A 15595-nucleotide genomic window follows, 5' to 3' on the forward strand; every position below is an offset into this window, starting at 1 on the left:
ACCATTTGATTTAGAAGGGCTGCAAGCAGAGTTAGCAGGGAGAGAGCTCCATCGGACAAGGTGCGACTCACGTTGTCGGCGGGGTGGATCTCCTTGCGGAAGAAGTCACCGAGGAAGGGGACCTTCTGTCGAGGGAGTCAGCGTTGTCATTCGAGTATGCCGTTGGTTGTTCCCGTACCTGGAGGATGTCGCGCTGCACACGGGGGATACCGTTGGCGAAGAGGAGGACACCAACGACGGCGGGGGCGCCGTAGAAGGCCAGACGGGTGCCGCTGTGACAATCGGTCAGCATCTTCTCAAGACGAAATCCACCCCTCGAACACGACTGCTCTTCCCATCTTCCAAAGCCCCTTTCGATCGTTGAAGCTCAATACTGGTCGTCTCGGTCGTGAGACCTGATCCAAGGTTTCGGAGGAACGGAAGGGAGAGACTCGGGTTCGCATTCGTGTTCTCGGCGGTAGGATCGTGCTTTAGGATCGAGCAGAATACTCACATTCTGGTGGCAGACTGAACAGTGAAGCCAGCCAGGTTAGGCTGAGAGTGGTACCTATTACCGGAGTGTTAGCCATCGTCGTTGAACCGTCTCGATCGATCTCGAATGCCGCAATTCGCTCGTAATACGCAGTCGCTCGACAATAGATGCATCGTAGATCGGGTAGAGGAGAAAGGCGTACTTAGGACCGTAGGCGCTCTTGAACTCGGCCATGCGGATGGGAGTCTGTCGAGAATCAGGTAAGCCAAACTTGCACATGGAAATTGAGACGCCGAGGGCCATTGGTTGGCAATGATTGCCCTCTGCGGAGAAGCCCAACATACGTAGGAAACCATCTTGACTCGTAGGGCGGTGGAAGCCTTGTGCGTCGTTCAATTGCTTGTCGATAGGATATTCGTCGTCGTAAAAAGAATGGCCTTGGTTGCGCGAGTTTGCCGGACGGGAAAGACCGGGTTTGTTTGGCCTCAGGCCTGAACCAAGCTCAAGGGCGGCTCTGCCAATCAAAGCACGAGTTGATGACCCACCCGACTTGGGAGCTCCCACAGCCTCGCCTTGGAGGCTCTTGTTCTTCTTCTCTCGCATCCAATAATTCCTCTTGACACCTTGTCTGGCACGGATTGCGGGATGGATACCTTTATCGACCGTCGCTTTGAGCGGCTGGAAAAGGCTCTCGCCAATTTGATCGACTCGGTCACCAAATATCACCCTTCTACGTTGCATGCCCAAGAGCTCGAGGCGGCCGACAATGAGCTGAGCAAAGGCTTGGAAGAGGGTAAGTCCCTTTTAACGTTATTCCTCCTGACGCTGATGCTAACTGTATGTAGTCCAAACACACCAGAACAACTACCTACGGATTCAGCAACTCCGCGAGTCTTCAGCAGCTCTCGACGCCCAGATCCGCGACACCATCTCCAGTCTCGCAACGACGCGCAAGGACATCGTGACGACGCATGCTACTACCTTCTCAGCTGAACCCAACTACCCCATCGCCTACGAAGAACTTCTCAACTATGCTCGTCGCATCAGCAAGACCACCATGCCACCTGCGGGCACCATCAACCCCGTGTCACCCTCACCCCCTGAGGGCCAGACACCCGCAGGCCAAACACCTGGGCCCGACTCCCAAAACGCCTCCGTCATGACGCCCTCGGCGCCCCCTACATCCCAGGTCCAGAGTCCCGCCGTCATGAATGGTACACCGCAAGTGTCCCAGGAGCCCGCGACCCAGCAGACCACCACATCAGCCAACACCAACCTCCCCGAGGGGTGGACCCAGTTCTTGAATCCCTTGTCCGGCCAGCTCTTCTTCCCCTGGCCCCAGGAGGACAAGATCCGTGCTGGCTCCCTGGCCTCCAACCAAGTTCTCATGGAGCAAGGCATCGAACCCAAGGGCTATGATCCCGTTGAGGAGGAAGCGCGCAAGCAACGCGAGGAAGAGGAGCGGAAGCAGAAGGAGGAGGAGGCTCGCCTGGCCCAGGAAGAACGCGAGAGGAAGATTCGCGAAGACCGCGAGCGCCAGCGCATCGAGCGGGAGCGACAGAGGGAGAAGGAACAAGAGGCCTGGAGACGAGCCAGCGTTGTCGGAGGGCCATCTGGTGCTCCCGGCGAGACCAAGAGCACGGCTGGACCTCCCCAGCAAAAGGCCCAGTTCCAGTTCACCAACCTGGATGATTTGGATGACGACGATGACGACGATTGAACCAAAAGCAAACCATAAAATTTTGATCTCTATAGAAGCTGAAAACAATAAGAGATGCCTTCCCTCACCCATAACCAACGTATTTGAATTGTACCGGGCCCGTTCCCGATCTCTTTTGCCCGTCTAAAAATGAAACAAATCTACTCCGCCGACACAACAACCTGATATCGCTACACATGCCCTGCTGCCATCATTTCTCCGGCTGACCCTTGACCGTGATCAAAGGAGTGACGCGAGGTTAAATCGCAAATTCAGACGCTGGTCGTACATGTATTGTTACAAACGCCACACTCGTCTCCCTGTCATAAGTTATCCATCGTTCAAGGCCCATTTTCAGGGTCTCTGCTGAACCTCCACTGACGCGACAGCTTAGTCGATCTTGATGGAGGAGTAAATCTTGCGGACAAACCACCAGCTTGCAAAGTAGCCAATGGAGCCTGTGCGTCATGTTAGATGTGAATAATGAATGATATTAGGACGGGCAACTTACCAGCAAGGATAAAGAAGAGGAACGAGATGAGGGCACTGTAGCCGATGTAGAGGACAGTACCAGCAAGACCACCCAGCTTGACCTTGGTGACAAGGTACAGCAGGCAGTTGAGGAAGATGTAGCCACCGCTCATGCCGGCAGCGAGGAAAGACCTCCACTGCCAGTTATAGTTCTCCGAGCAAAGCAGGAAGTAGACCATGAGAATGGTGACGGCGGCGCAAACGACAATCATGAGACCATAGCAAAGGAACAGGAAACCGAACATGTAGTAAATCCTGCTGAACCAGATAGAGCTGATGATGAAGTACAGCTCGACAAAGATGGCACCGAAGGGAAGGAGACCCACGATGAGCATGCTGGGAATGGGCTTGAGATAGGTGCTCACAGGAGGAATCTGTCGAGGAATCTGGTTGGTGCGGACAGGGGGCTCGAAACCAGGGGCGCGGAAACCAAGCCAGGAGCCAGCAACCGATAGAGGGATGGAGATGATGAACCAGATGGCGACGAGAACAAGCATGGTGGTGAAAGGAACCGCACCCGATGACTGCTTAGCCCAAAGGAAGAGGTCCAGAAGGAAGAAGCAGGAAAAGACGATTCCGGGAACCAGGAGAGGAGTCAAGGCGATGTTGAGCTTCCAAGCCTCGCCCTGCCAGGCCTTGTAAGTTCGGGCCGAGACGTAACCACCAACGAAGCCAAGGACAGTGTAGAGGAGAATCATGATGGTGCCGAGAGAGCCACGGTTGGAGGGAGACAGGAATCCAAGCAGGGCAAACAGAATAGTGCAGCCCGTCATGCAGAAGAGCTGAACACCGTTACCCGCGAGGATGGACAGGAGAAGAGGGCGAGGAGGGGGTCGGAAGACATCGCCATGAACCAGCTTCCAGCCAGAATCCTCCTGAACACCATCCTCAACGACCGAGGTGCCACCAAAATCGTCGAGGTCGATCTGGTCAAGCCGGTTATAACGCGCAATGTCCTTCTTGAGGGCTCGAACCAGGATCGACATGACAGTCAGGACGAGGATGACGACAATAATAGCAGTGTCGATAAGCCAGAACCAGTGAATCTTGGGGTCGAAGACGTGCAGATACTTGTCCCAACGCGTAGCCCAGGCGGTATCGGACTTGCGCCAGTAAACACTGTAGCTGAAGGCAACCGTTTTCTCCTTGCCATTGAACACGATGGGCTGGTGGTTACCACAGTCCGCCTTGCCTCCGTACTCCTTGGAGCTGGGCTCCACGACAACGCCGACAACACGGCGCTGGCTAGCATCGTTGTTAACCTCGTGGTACTCGACCCAGATCTCGTAGTGGTTGTTGAAGAGGATGTTGTCGCTCTCGTCGTCCTGGCCGAGCAAGAAGCCAGAGCTGTAAAAGGTAGTGCCCGTCAACTGGTCCTTAATCTGCTGACCAGCAGGGAGGCCGTCGACCAGCCAGTTCAAGCTGTAACCCTGCTCGATACGGCTCTTGACGAAGGTGATGGACTTTTCGGGGTACGTCGTCTCGCAAAGGGGCTTACAGGTCTCGTTCTTGCCCATGATAAGCTCGAAGGGGGAGGTCATGATTCGGTCTCCGAAGAGAATGCTGCCTAGACTCTCTGACACATATTGAGGTCCACCTTCGGGCTGACAAAATTGGAACGCGGGATGGTAGTAGTCGTACGAGACAACCGAGTGCAGACGAGCATCTTGAGGCGCGGCGACGGGCTTGATGCTGTTGACGTAGAGAGGGACCTTGTCTCCGTCCTTGTACGTGGTCGGGGCGACACCGGGGAGGTAGAAGGCCGAGGCCAGTTGGGGAACCGCTAGAAGCGAGGTAAGAAGCGCCGTTGAAGGCGCAAAGTCTCTGAAATGCATCTTGAAGGGTTGGTCATGCGCAAACAGGCGTAAATCTAATGGAACGAGCGTTGCGAAAGATAGATGCTAGATGTCGAGTCCAGGTTGGAGCTGACGACAATGCGCGGATCGGGATTCCGCGACAGCGAGGGAGGAAAATGCAAGACCAGATAGTCTGCTAACAAGAGGCTCAAGAGCTCTTGCTTCGACTGCCGGTCGTTGATACGATGGATATTGTGGTGAATCAAGCCAGCGGAAAAGCTGCACGAGTTAGACGCCAACTCAGGGAGCTTCGAGGCCACTTTGGACTTCAGGTCCCTATTATCTGGCCAAGTTCCAGACAAACAGCTCGGCGCCTCGCTTAGTCAGGAGATAAGTCCGGAAGATCCCCTTGCCGGGACGGGGATCGGCAGCAAGCGAGAGCAGGTGTGGTGTGGCGTAAAGTGGCTAGTGTGACAGGCCTGCAGATTCTCCAACATGGCCCCGCTAAAAAGTTGAAGCAGCCAAAACTTTTTGACGAGACATCCAACCTCGCGTCTACGTCTCGGACACATACAGCAAGATGGCGGCCCCAACGACATTACCAGCGCTGCTGACCTCGCTGACGCAGTCGCTTTCTTCTGCGCTCGAGGTCACCCCCAAAATCGCCGCCATTGAACACCAAAAGGACGGCATCTCCCTCCTCGACGTAAAGAACGAACTGCTCCTTTCCTACCTACAAAACCTCGTCTTCTTGATTCTCCTCAAGCTACGCAACTCCAAGTCGGATGCTGAAAAGTCAGACGAAGATGATTCCGAGCTGGACGAATCCGTGCGATCAAAACTGGTGGAGCTGCGTCTGTACCTGGAGAGGGGAGCCCGACCACTAGAGGAGAAGCTGCGCTATTCTATCGACCGATTCCTTCGAACAGCCGACGATGTGGAGCGTGAGAGAAAGGCAGCCGAGATGGAACAGAAGGAGTCTGGATCTGAAGACGATTCTGAGGAGGATTCTGAGGAGGAGAGCGAGACCGAGGCTATCTCCCGTAAACCTGGCGAACTTTCAGCAGCACCCAAATTCGGAGCTCTGGTTAGCGATGTTGCGACCGAGAAGTCGCGCGATGGAGGAGCGCCAGGTGTTTACCGTCCTCCCAGGCGAGAACGCCAGGTCATGGACGCCCCTCAGCGTCGCGACAAGTCAGACAGGCGCGCCATCAAGTCGCATACTATGGAAGAGTTTGTTGCTTCAGAGCTTTCTTCTGCTCCTCTGGCCCAGCCCAGCATTGGTACGACCATTGTCCAGGGTGGTCGCAAGATGAAGACGGATGCCGAGCGAAAGGAGGAGGCGGAGCGCCGAGAGTACGAAGAGACCAACTTTACCCGTCTCCCCAAGGAGAGCAAGAAGGAACGAGCAAAGAAGGCGAAGCAGTCTGGTCGCAGCAATCGCATGCAGTTTGGTGGCGAGGAATGGCACAATCTTGGAGAGGGTGTTGACCGCATTGACCGTCTCACCAAGCGCAAGCAATCGGGCGGTGGTGTTCGTGCGCTCCTGGACAAGAGCCGAAAGCGCGGCATTGACACTACGGATGGACCTCGTGGTAGCGGCATGGGACCTGGGATTGGAGAGAGGTTTAACAAGAGGGTCAAGGTGTTGGAGGGAGGACGACGAGACCGCGGCAAGGGTGGCCGTTAGAGGATTGAACATTATAGAGCATTTTCTTGGGCGACTGCATGGGTTGATTTGGGCTCGTCTTGCTTGAACTACCTACCATACTGGCGATGATGGTGTCAAGTACTGGATGAGAATAATGTTGTAGAGCTAAAAGCCAACTGGTCTCTGCTTGTTGAAAGTCGAGTAAACGGTTAAAAAGTTGAATAGATTGAGAGGAGTTGCCGAGAAATCCATCTTGACGGCCATAAAAAAGATTCATGTCTAACCCAGGGACCCTTCATGATGGGATGTCGCGATAAGATAAGGCCCAAACTTTGGCGGGGGACGAGCTTTGGAAATTTCTCCGGCGCCCCTCCAACGTTGAATATGACCAACTCGACAAAGCAATTGCCGTGATACCCTCTTTCTTATTTGTCCTCTAATAAACATTGTCGCAAGGAACACGGAAGGAGCAGACGAATTTCATATTTGAACCTCGCGAACTGGACTGTCGATCGTCTACAACTACGGTTGTCTGCGAGCACAGCGCATCTGTCGCAAAGCTACCCTTCATCTCGGCCTCGACAGCTCGCAGCGTCAAGCCTTGAAGCTTCTCCAACACTCTGATAACTATCGCATACACCTTATATCTTATAAAATGGCTACTCGACCTGACGAGTCCGTGACCCCAATGGACGTCGACGACATCGACCCCAAGCTCCAGCAATCAGCATCCACAAACACCATGGACGACGAGGACGAGGACGACCCCGTCACGGCCACCTACAACGTCTTCATAAACCCCTCCCTCCCGCTGGGCCGCCGCCTCCTCATCCTTCAGCACCCAAACACCGCCAGCGACACTCCTCAGGCCGCGCCCACCGAGCTCCGCCTCAAGACGCGCGCAGGTATGGTCGAGGTCGACCTTCCCCTCGACCACAGCGTCGCCTACGACCGCGAGAAGGGTCTCAAGTGGGGAAAGGGGCTGCAGGCTTCCATGGCGGCCAAGAATGGTGGTAGTCACGGTCTGGCTGGTGGCTTTGGCGTCGGTGGTGTGCAGGGTCGGGGTGGGAGGAAGAAGGCTGAGGAGGACGCTGATAACTTGGACTGGGCTGAGGCTGTCCGGCAGGACAAGGTGTTGAGGACGCAGACTCTGGGTGGACATTATCCCAAAACTCAGAAGCAGCTACACATGGTTGGCGTCTTTCAAGGGAGTGAGTACCTCCATTTCTTACCGCGCAATGCATTCTCTAACATGTAGTTCAGAGGAGCTCCATCTCACCCCCGTCTCATCCCTTGTTATGCTTCGTCCTCAGCTACACCACATAGACGCAGCCGTTCAACTCGATCGCCAAGCCACCTCAAAAGATGCAGGCCCGTCTTCAGGTGCTGCCACTGCCCGGGCTATCCACATGACAGTCAAGACCACCGGAGACGGCGATACCGTCACAACCGAAACCATGGCTGACCGCCTGCGCGCCGTCCAGTCCGAAAACTGGCGCACCCTGCGTTTCACCGACGAGAATGAGGAGGCCGCCTGGGAGGTCTATAACGAGAGTCTGTTCCTGCGTCCTACCGAGGGTGAAGAAGTCCAGGGCGAAGAGACAAAGGGCAAGGAGACAAAGGCTGACGTTGCTGCAAAGGAGGAGCGGCCGTTGGAGGATGCTGTTCCCCATTTGGGTCGCAAGTGGGATGATGACCAGTACTTTGAGGCTGTCTTCAAAGTGAAGAAGCCCAAACCCGGCTTCCCAAGTGAATCTTAGAAAGAACCCAGCAAGGATGCCTTGGTCGAGGATCACCAAGAGCCCGACCCAAAGGAACTGAGCGGAGTGACAAAGCATCTCCCTCGACGTCCAAAACACCAAGCTACGACCTCGGACAACATGATGGTTGACTAGGCTGGCCGTCAATGGCAACGAGGTCCTGAAGATGGTTAAAACACGGCTGCATGAGACGGCGTAATAGGATACAATGCAATTCATAGAATGGGTTATGCAATGAGACACTGATACGACACGGGGCACCTCCAGATCGCTTTGCAAAAACGCGTATAATTCGAAATACTATATAACTTATTCTCGATAGAAAAGAGCCCGCTCCCAAACTCTCTCCACGAGTAGTCAGTCGTCCGACATGGTAACCTATGCCGGTAACACAAGAGTGCGCTGAGCTGAGCACTCTACGCTTTGATATTTGGTACACCCATCATGCAATGCCAACCGCGATGCGTCGTTCCCAATATTCTCCTCCATCAACCCGTAAACTTGATTCTCTTTTTTTGTGCACCACGCATTATCCCGGTTTTCCCTAGTGCTCCCAAATGCCAGCCCAGAAACCCCAAGAATCGCCATCGACTGCGTGCAATATCAAACGTCTGTTTACTGGAGAAGCTCAACATCCAACCCAATGGAACGCATAAACAGGTTGACGCTGTTCAGCCGGTCGGCCGCCATAGCCGGAGGAAGCGTCTTTGAAACAGTAACCGTGTCGAGGACGCGGTCCTTGACAGCCAAGACAAGGCGAGTCTGTTGGTCGTGAGACGCGCTGACGCCCATGGCTGCAAGAAGTTGCCACACATAGACGTCCTCTCCGGTGTTGACACTACCGGGGAAGATGTGAGGCAACGAAGGCTCAAGTCTGCTAAACAAGGTCTCAAAAGTGCGGTCCCTAATAGTTGTTAGCTCAAATTCAAATGTCTACTTGAGGGCTCACATACCATTTATCCCATTGCTCTGGAGTGCCGGCGCCCGTTTGCTTGAGGAGGACGGCACGGCTAAGAATAAGTGTCAACATGGACACGCCGATTCTTGATCTGGCGATGAGGTCCACGTTGAGCTTTGTGGCAATGAGGTTGAGGACGCCATCAACAATATCCAAACCAGTATCATTGAAGTACTGCATCAATGATGGCATCACAGTAGAGATGAACAGTTCAATCTTCTCTCGCATTCGCGCGTTAAGAGTAGTCACCTCACCTGGGTTGATGGCTGCGCCTTGCACAACATCCAACTGATCGAGATGGTAGATGATCATGGTCAAGATGGTAGTTCGTTGCTCAAAAGAGAGGTGAGGGAAGATTCGAGGAATGGCCTTCTCACCCTTGGCGCAAGACAAGAAAGCAATGAAGGGGTGAGGAACGATGACTCCAATCGGCTCATGGACCTTCAGTTCACCCCAAAGCTTGGCGTTGTAAGCCTCCAGAATGGTAGCCCATTCCTTGTGCTTGTTCTCCAGTTCCTCGTCGGGGCTCGTCATGGGAGGGGGAATAAGTCGAACATGGTCCTCAATCTGCATCAGGGTCTGGTACACCTTCTCCACGTTGCGCAGAATCGTCTTTCGGTCAAGGCTGGAGCCCTTCTTTCCGCTGCTTGGACGCTGATGGTCGCTCTCGGTTCGCTTGATGTTAAGGAGAGGCTTGGGCGTCTTTGCGTTGCTGAAGGAAATCTTTCCTAGACTGCCGGCGATGACAAGCTGGGGGTTCTTCGGCTTGTTCTTGGCAGCCTCAACAGCTCGCTGGACCTGCTGTTCCATTCGCTGGAAGTGGTTCTCAGCAGGTCGGCCATGTCGTCGCATGCCACCCTGGCGGCTGCCAGTCTGGTACAGGTACGTCTGGGCAAAGTTGCTAAGGGGCTGGCTGGGGTTCTGGCGCTGACCGGCTCGGATGTGGCTGTAAACCTGATAGTAGAAATCCTCCGCAATGGACGCATCTGAGCCATCAACTGGGTTGCCGGTGGCGGCGACGAGCTGTTGGAGCTGGATGCGGGTGATGAAGTTTTTGTCTTGCGGAGTCATCAAGCCATTGTCCTTTGAGAGAAGCCAGATCTTGTGGTTACGCTTAGCCCTCTTTGTCTCTTGATCCAAAAAGGCTGCCTTCTCTTCCTCCGACATCTGCATCATCTGAGGATGCGCTTGCAATTGAGCGAGACTAGGGGTGGCGCCATGGGAGTGCTTAGGCTGGTGGCCATGAGGCGCCGCCCGCGCATCGGGGGTAGAGCGGTTAGGGTTCTGCAGGATCTGGGTAGGCTGGACCGGGAGCTGGTGCTGTTGAACAGGAGTTGCCTGAAGGCCTTGGGCTGGCGGCGTGGGCTTCGGCTGGATGCTCTGAGGTCGTTGCAAGATAGTCACCGGGTGGCCATGTCCATGCTGCTGGGGAGGTTGCTGCTGAACAGGATATCCAGGAGGAGGCTGCTGATAAGCCAGCTCCGCGACAGGAGGCTGAGGGGTCGGTTTCTTGGGCTGAGCTCGCATAGCAGCCTCAACCTCCTCCAGACTCATGACCTTGCGACTAGAAGCGGATGGAATAGATTGAACAGGAGGAGCGGGAGAAGCCTGCTTGGCGGGCTTGGCTGGCCCAATGCCCCAGATACTTCTGTCGACGTGGAGATCGGGAAGTGGTTCGGGGTCTCGGTACTTTTCATAGCCAGAGCGTACAGGCTGTTGGATGGGCTGGTTGGAGTAGTACGAGTGCATATCGGCGGCGCCATACTGAGGAACGGCGGGGGTGGTCTTGATCGCGGGTCCCTGGCGATGGAATCGGAGATGTTCCTCCTCAATAGCACCAGCAACCTTGGCTGTCTGGCCGAAAAAGTCGAAATCCTTGCCCACACTCTTTCCTACTGCAGGGCCACTATCTCCAAAAGTATCGTCATTGAACGCATCGCCGGTTTCCTCAAGCTGATCTCCAAGACCATCATAGGTATCCTCAAAGTCGAGAGCATCATCGCCGTCTCCATCCCTGCCCGACAACCCTGCAAAGGGGTCGTGGGCTTGGGAGAAGCCAGGCGCCGCCGTGTTATGGCGACCGGTTGCGTCGAAACCGAAGAATGACATGTTGGTTATCAGATTCGAAAGTAAAGGAGTGAACGGTGATTGTGCTAGGAAGAAATTAGTATTGTGTCTGAAGGCCAGGTTAAGTAACTTTTAGCAGCCCTGAGCTTCGAGCCCCGCCCAAGCTGTCCTCCAGCGCTCCCCTGCCTGACAGACGACAGATATCGTGGTCCTTCGTAAGAATTAAAGGATGTGTTGCCAAGTTTCGGATTTCGATATCCTATAACCAACGCTCATTCCTTTGTGGCCCCTCTACTGGATTTGTCGCGCACATTGTACATAGGTGATCTGGGCACAGCAAAGTCGTCCTCGGAGTCGTCCATGTCGACAAGCCTTGCTACTGTCCTGGCGGAGTGATGACCACCATTTCCACGTTCGCCCCATCCACAGGTCGTTTTGGCGAAATGTCGTTGATCGTCCAGGAAGGTTCGGGCTCCGGAGAAGCACCCTGAAGTCCTTTGCGGACGAAACCGCAGATATAACGAGACGCATGGTAGAGCGTCAAGACGCAAAGACCAAAGAAAAGTACTCACCACTAAGAAAAGGAGATCCTTGCGGGGTCGGCCAACGCGCACAAATCTATCATGATGTCTTTGAACAGGTCGGGCTCAAGAGGTTTGTATCCTAGCCAACTATGCAAAGATAGCACGAAGCTGGCGGAAATGGGGAGACAAGGTTCGCAGAGCTCTGGCCAAACGCCGAGAGGTTGAAGATGCTGCGGGAGGCCGGCTGACGGAGAGCGCGGTGCAGAAGAGATGCGCGGCGAGGCTCTTCTGCCAACGATGATGCGACGAGGAGCCAGCGATGTGCTCCAAGCCTTTCCCCACATGTGGGATATTCCGTTCCCGGAGCACGGACCTGCGCAGGCAAAGCCGAATCACGTGCTTATACACGTGAGGGGGATTTTGGAAGAGCTCCATTGCTGCAAGCCTGCAAGGGCGTTATGGCTTGTAAGCCTTAAAACGCTGACTTCCAAGCTCAGAGGTGAGACCCTGCTGTGATGCATGGCTCTGATGCAACAGGAAAGTATATTTCTGTTTTAGATCGTGATAACTTGCTCCAATTGAACGCAATGCGTTCCCGAACTCGCATGCAACGACTGGGGAGTTGCATTGCTCTGTAACCACTTGCAGCTTACCTCGACCTCCACGTTTCTTCTGAGGAACGGTTGGAAACAATTATCGCCAGCCGATGACATCGTCGAGTGGTTTTTAGACGACGAGTCTCCCAGAAACGGACAGATCTCCCTTTTCTTTAGACTTCCTGCATGTACGTGTCAATCTGCAGCAAGGACGCAGTGGTCAAATGGGTGATCAGTTGAGGAGTTTGTTATTCTGTTCCAATCTTCTCGTGACGAGCACCATACATGGCTCCCTAGAGTGTAACTAAAGACGTAGTATGGTTTGTCAAGCCCTATGGCGCGGAGTGAGTCGCCGGCCATCGTCTATTTGACGCAGGAGAGCTGAGGTCGTGCAGTAGCTGGTGGGCTCGAGCGAAATTGCGACAAAAGGAACGGCTACCACGGAATAATGCACATGTCGCCATCTCATCTCAAGCTTGATGACGACTAAGTGCAATTGCTGACCTGTACCTAACCTGGGAATGGAAGTGCATGATACGAAAGAGATAGGGATTCTCTCCTGTCTGTACACGTAGTTCAAGATAACGAGCTCCAATATCAAACACTTCTATGTGCAGGCGAGACTTCTAGTCTCCCTCGACCTTTCGACGAAAGCTGAAACAAGGGGTCTGGCAATCCTCCCCTGTCGATAACACCCTCGTAAGCAGAAGAAAGGGAGACGACGCTTGCAGAGAAGGTGGGGAGAATTGAGCTGTTACAGGCTGAGTGCGGAGCTCCTGGACGCAAGGTACCTTTTTTTATCGCCCGCCTAAAACAAGCCCAAGGAAACGTAAAAGGGGGCTCCCTCTGGAGTCGAGAAATACGAGAAAAAAGGTGGTGATGCATCGCGAAAAGCCGCCTTGCCGGATCGAGGAGCGAAGCTGCTGCCACAAAAGTCTCTTGGTGATGCGGCTTGGAGTGGCAGTGGACCCATCATTCCATCAGCTCTCGAATTACAGCTGGAGGGCGCCTCTGATGATGAAAGGGGGACGCAATCCATCCGAATTGGCAGACGAGGGGCCTTGCAAAAGAGTCGCAGTTGGGTTGTCAGCCTCCGTGCCCGTCCCCTATCTCGAAAGAACAGCCAGGCCCCCTGGAGACGCCGAAGAGGCTGCTATCACTGGAAGCTCTGCTCTGCTCCATCCAAGCGTCTGGACTCTGACGAAGCTGGAACCAGCGGGCAATAGCTTCGAATTGTGGCGGCCACGATTTTAGCAGAGATCCTTTACCCCCTGAACGTCAGAGGCATCAGCTCAAGTAGCGCCAGGAGACGGCGCAGGTATCTTGTGATGAAGAGTACCTAACCCCAAGTACTCCCAAGGAGGGCAGGCCACGTCTCACGTAGCACAGACCGCCCCAAGGTACCTGTCTTGGCGGGCATCTCGCTGTACCTTCAAGTCCCGCGTACCTGACTTGACGATCGTAGACCCGCTCCTTGCTCATCCCCGGACACTCTGTCCATCCCCCATTCCTCCCGTCTCGACTCGAATCGACTCTCTTGTCGCTGTCTTTATTCCTCCTTCTCCCCCATCACGAGCAACCTCTGCATCGTGTGACCTTGCATTTCTTTTTTCCTTGGTTGATTCAGGTCCACGGTCGACCATTTCAGGCGTCATTCAGAGTCCATCGAGGACGGGATGCTTGGTTGAGTGCCACCTTTAGTACAAAAGTTTCTCGGCCTTGCTTGGCTCCTAATCTTTTTTCGCCCTGTGCGCGCGCCCGCTCCCCGTCGCGACAGATCATCCCTTCTCCATCCTTCATCATCACCTTTTTCAGATTCTTCGAGCCCTTCCTTTATTGACGGTTCAGCATCGTCGAATCCATCTTCACCATGGCTGCCGGTCATACGCGCTACGTGCGCTACATTGCGCTCGCGCTCTTTGTATGTGGCCGCCTCCTGCTCTCGCCAGCTTACGTCGCCACTCGCTAACGTGTCTTGTCCCAGACGCTCACTATGTTCTACTTCTTCTCCAACTCGAGATACGAGACCATCCCCGTTACCGGCAACGTTGGAAACTTCCCTGGTGGTCCTGGAAGCCCTGCAGCTGGTGGCAACCAGCAGGCTCCTGGTGCTGTTCCCAATGCCCCCAACTCTGGCAACTCTGTCAACTTCCCGCAAGGAGAGTCTGCGCCCGTTCCCGGCGATGATGATACTTCCCTCACCAAGGACGAGATTCCCGCCCAGAAGCCTGCTGCTGAGGGTGCTGCTCCCGTTGAGCCCGAGGGCGCCGCTAAGCCTGCTGAGGAGCTCGCCAACGCTCCCATGGCCATGAACCCCGGCGAGCCTGGCTGGGACAACCTCCTGGGCACTGCTCCTGGTCCCCGCATGAACGCCACCTTTGTCACTCTTGCTCGAAACAGCGACGTTTGGGAGATTGCCGAGTCTATCCGTCAGGTCGAGGATCGTTTCAACCGACGATACAACTACGACTGGGTCTTCCTGAACGACAAGCCCTTCGATGATCAGTTCAAGAAGGTCACCACATCTCTCTGCTCTGGTAAGACTCATTACGGCCTGATTCCTGAGGAGCACTGGTCCTTCCCCGAGTGGATTGACCAGGAGAAGGCCAAGAAGGTTCGTGAGGACATGGCCGCCCGCAAGATCATCTACGGTGATTCCGTCAGCTACCGCCACATGTGCCGATTCGAGTCCGGTTTCTTCTTCCGACAGGAGCTCATGATGAACTACGAGTACTACTGGCGCGTTGAGCCCTCTGTCAAGCTCTTCTGCGATATCCACTACGACCCCTTCCGTGTCATGCACGAGAACAACAAGAAGTACAGCTTCGTTCTCTCTCTCTACGAGTACATTGACACCATCCCTACTCTCTGGGACAGCACCAAGAAGTTCATGGCCAACCACCCCGAGCACATTGCCGAGGACAACTCGATGCGATTCCTCAGTGACGACGGCGGCAACACTTACAACAAGTGCCACTTCGTGAGTTTTCAAGTGTCTCAAATGTCTTCATAGGTAGACTAACCCTTTTCAGTGGTCCAACTTTGAGGTTGGTAGCCTGTCTTGGCTCCGAAGCAAGCCTTACCTCGACTTCTTTGAGTCTCTCGACAAGGACGGTGGTTTCTTCTACGAGCGATGGGGTGATGCTCCCGTCCACTCCATCGCTGCTGGTCTTCTCCTCAAGAAGGAGCAGATTCACTTCTTCAACGACATCGCCTACTACCACGTTCCCTTCACTCACTGCCCCACTGGTGAGCAGAAGCGTCTTGACCTCCGCTGCCACTGCAACCCCAAGGAGAACTTTGACTGGAAGGGCTACTCTTGTAAGCACTTGTAACTTGTGACGTGTGGATGATCTGGCTAACACAGCAACTAGGCACCTCCCGATATTACGAGCTCAACGGCATTGAGAAGCCCCAGGGCTACGAGGAGCAGCAGTAAAGCAACCGCATGGAGGTGATTAGCGGTGGGATTGTACGTTTATCATACAGGTTGTAATGCTCGGTAGATTGTTTGCCTTATTTTTAGGCCGCACTTGATGGG

General features: G+C 54.4%; 7 protein-coding genes across 7 annotated transcripts; 4 read left to right on the forward strand and 3 right to left on the reverse strand.

Moving 5' to 3' along the window:
* Positions 1-10: 10 nt before the first annotated feature.
* Positions 11-775, reverse strand: NCS57_00225400 (uncharacterized protein; the record flags this gene model as incomplete). The annotated part of the gene is made up of 5 exons (XM_053052287.1): positions 11-19; positions 72-125; positions 179-272; positions 494-547; positions 675-775. The coding sequence occupies 5 exons, from the start codon at positions 773-775 to the stop codon at positions 11-13; spliced, it is 312 nt and encodes a 103-aa protein (XP_052917533.1).
* A 327-nt stretch (positions 776-1102) lies between these two features.
* NCS57_00225500 (Mediator of RNA polymerase II transcription subunit 4) lies at positions 1103-2192 on the forward strand (the record flags this gene model as incomplete). Its single annotated transcript, XM_053052288.1, has 2 exons — positions 1103-1265; positions 1318-2192. The coding sequence occupies exons 1-2, from the start codon at positions 1118-1120 to the stop codon at positions 2190-2192; spliced, it is 1023 nt and encodes a 340-aa protein (XP_052917534.1). The 5' UTR covers positions 1103-1117.
* A 369-nt stretch (positions 2193-2561) lies between these two features.
* Positions 2562-4537, reverse strand: NCS57_00225600 (Transmembrane 9 superfamily member; the record flags this gene model as incomplete). The annotated part of the gene is made up of 2 exons (XM_053052289.1): positions 2562-2629; positions 2683-4537. 2 exons carry the CDS (start codon positions 4535-4537, stop codon positions 2562-2564), a joined length of 1923 nt encoding a protein of 640 aa, XP_052917535.1.
* A 499-nt stretch (positions 4538-5036) lies between these two features.
* NCS57_00225700 (uncharacterized protein) lies at positions 5037-6188 on the forward strand (the record flags this gene model as incomplete). The annotated part of the gene is made up of 1 exon (XM_053052290.1): positions 5037-6188. Exon 1 carries the CDS (start codon positions 5079-5081, stop codon positions 6186-6188), a length of 1110 nt encoding a protein of 369 aa, XP_052917536.1. The 5' UTR covers positions 5037-5078.
* A 616-nt stretch (positions 6189-6804) lies between these two features.
* NCS57_00225800 (uncharacterized protein) lies at positions 6805-7909 on the forward strand (the record flags this gene model as incomplete). Its single annotated transcript, XM_053052291.1, has 2 exons — positions 6805-7360; positions 7413-7909. The coding sequence occupies 2 exons, from the start codon at positions 6805-6807 to the stop codon at positions 7907-7909; spliced, it is 1053 nt and encodes a 350-aa protein (XP_052917537.1).
* A 615-nt stretch (positions 7910-8524) lies between these two features.
* On the reverse strand, positions 8525-11893 carry NCS57_00225900 (uncharacterized protein; the record flags this gene model as incomplete). Its single annotated transcript, XM_053052292.1, has 4 exons — positions 8525-8813; positions 8863-11020; positions 11507-11552; positions 11867-11893. 4 exons carry the CDS (start codon positions 11891-11893, stop codon positions 8525-8527), a joined length of 2520 nt encoding a protein of 839 aa, XP_052917538.1.
* Positions 11894-13924: 2031 nt separating this feature from the next.
* On the forward strand, positions 13925-15493 carry NCS57_00226000 (uncharacterized protein; the record flags this gene model as incomplete). The annotated part of the gene is made up of 4 exons (XM_053052293.1): positions 13925-13975; positions 14039-15034; positions 15087-15375; positions 15429-15493. 4 exons carry the CDS (start codon positions 13925-13927, stop codon positions 15491-15493), a joined length of 1401 nt encoding a protein of 466 aa, XP_052917539.1.
* Positions 15494-15595: the final 102 nt, after the last annotated feature.

The sequence above is a fragment of the Fusarium keratoplasticum genome, chromosome 2 (assembly GCF_025433545.1).
Source record: "Fusarium keratoplasticum isolate Fu6.1 chromosome 2, whole genome shotgun sequence".
Taxonomy (NCBI): domain Eukaryota; kingdom Fungi; phylum Ascomycota; class Sordariomycetes; order Hypocreales; family Nectriaceae; genus Fusarium; species Fusarium keratoplasticum.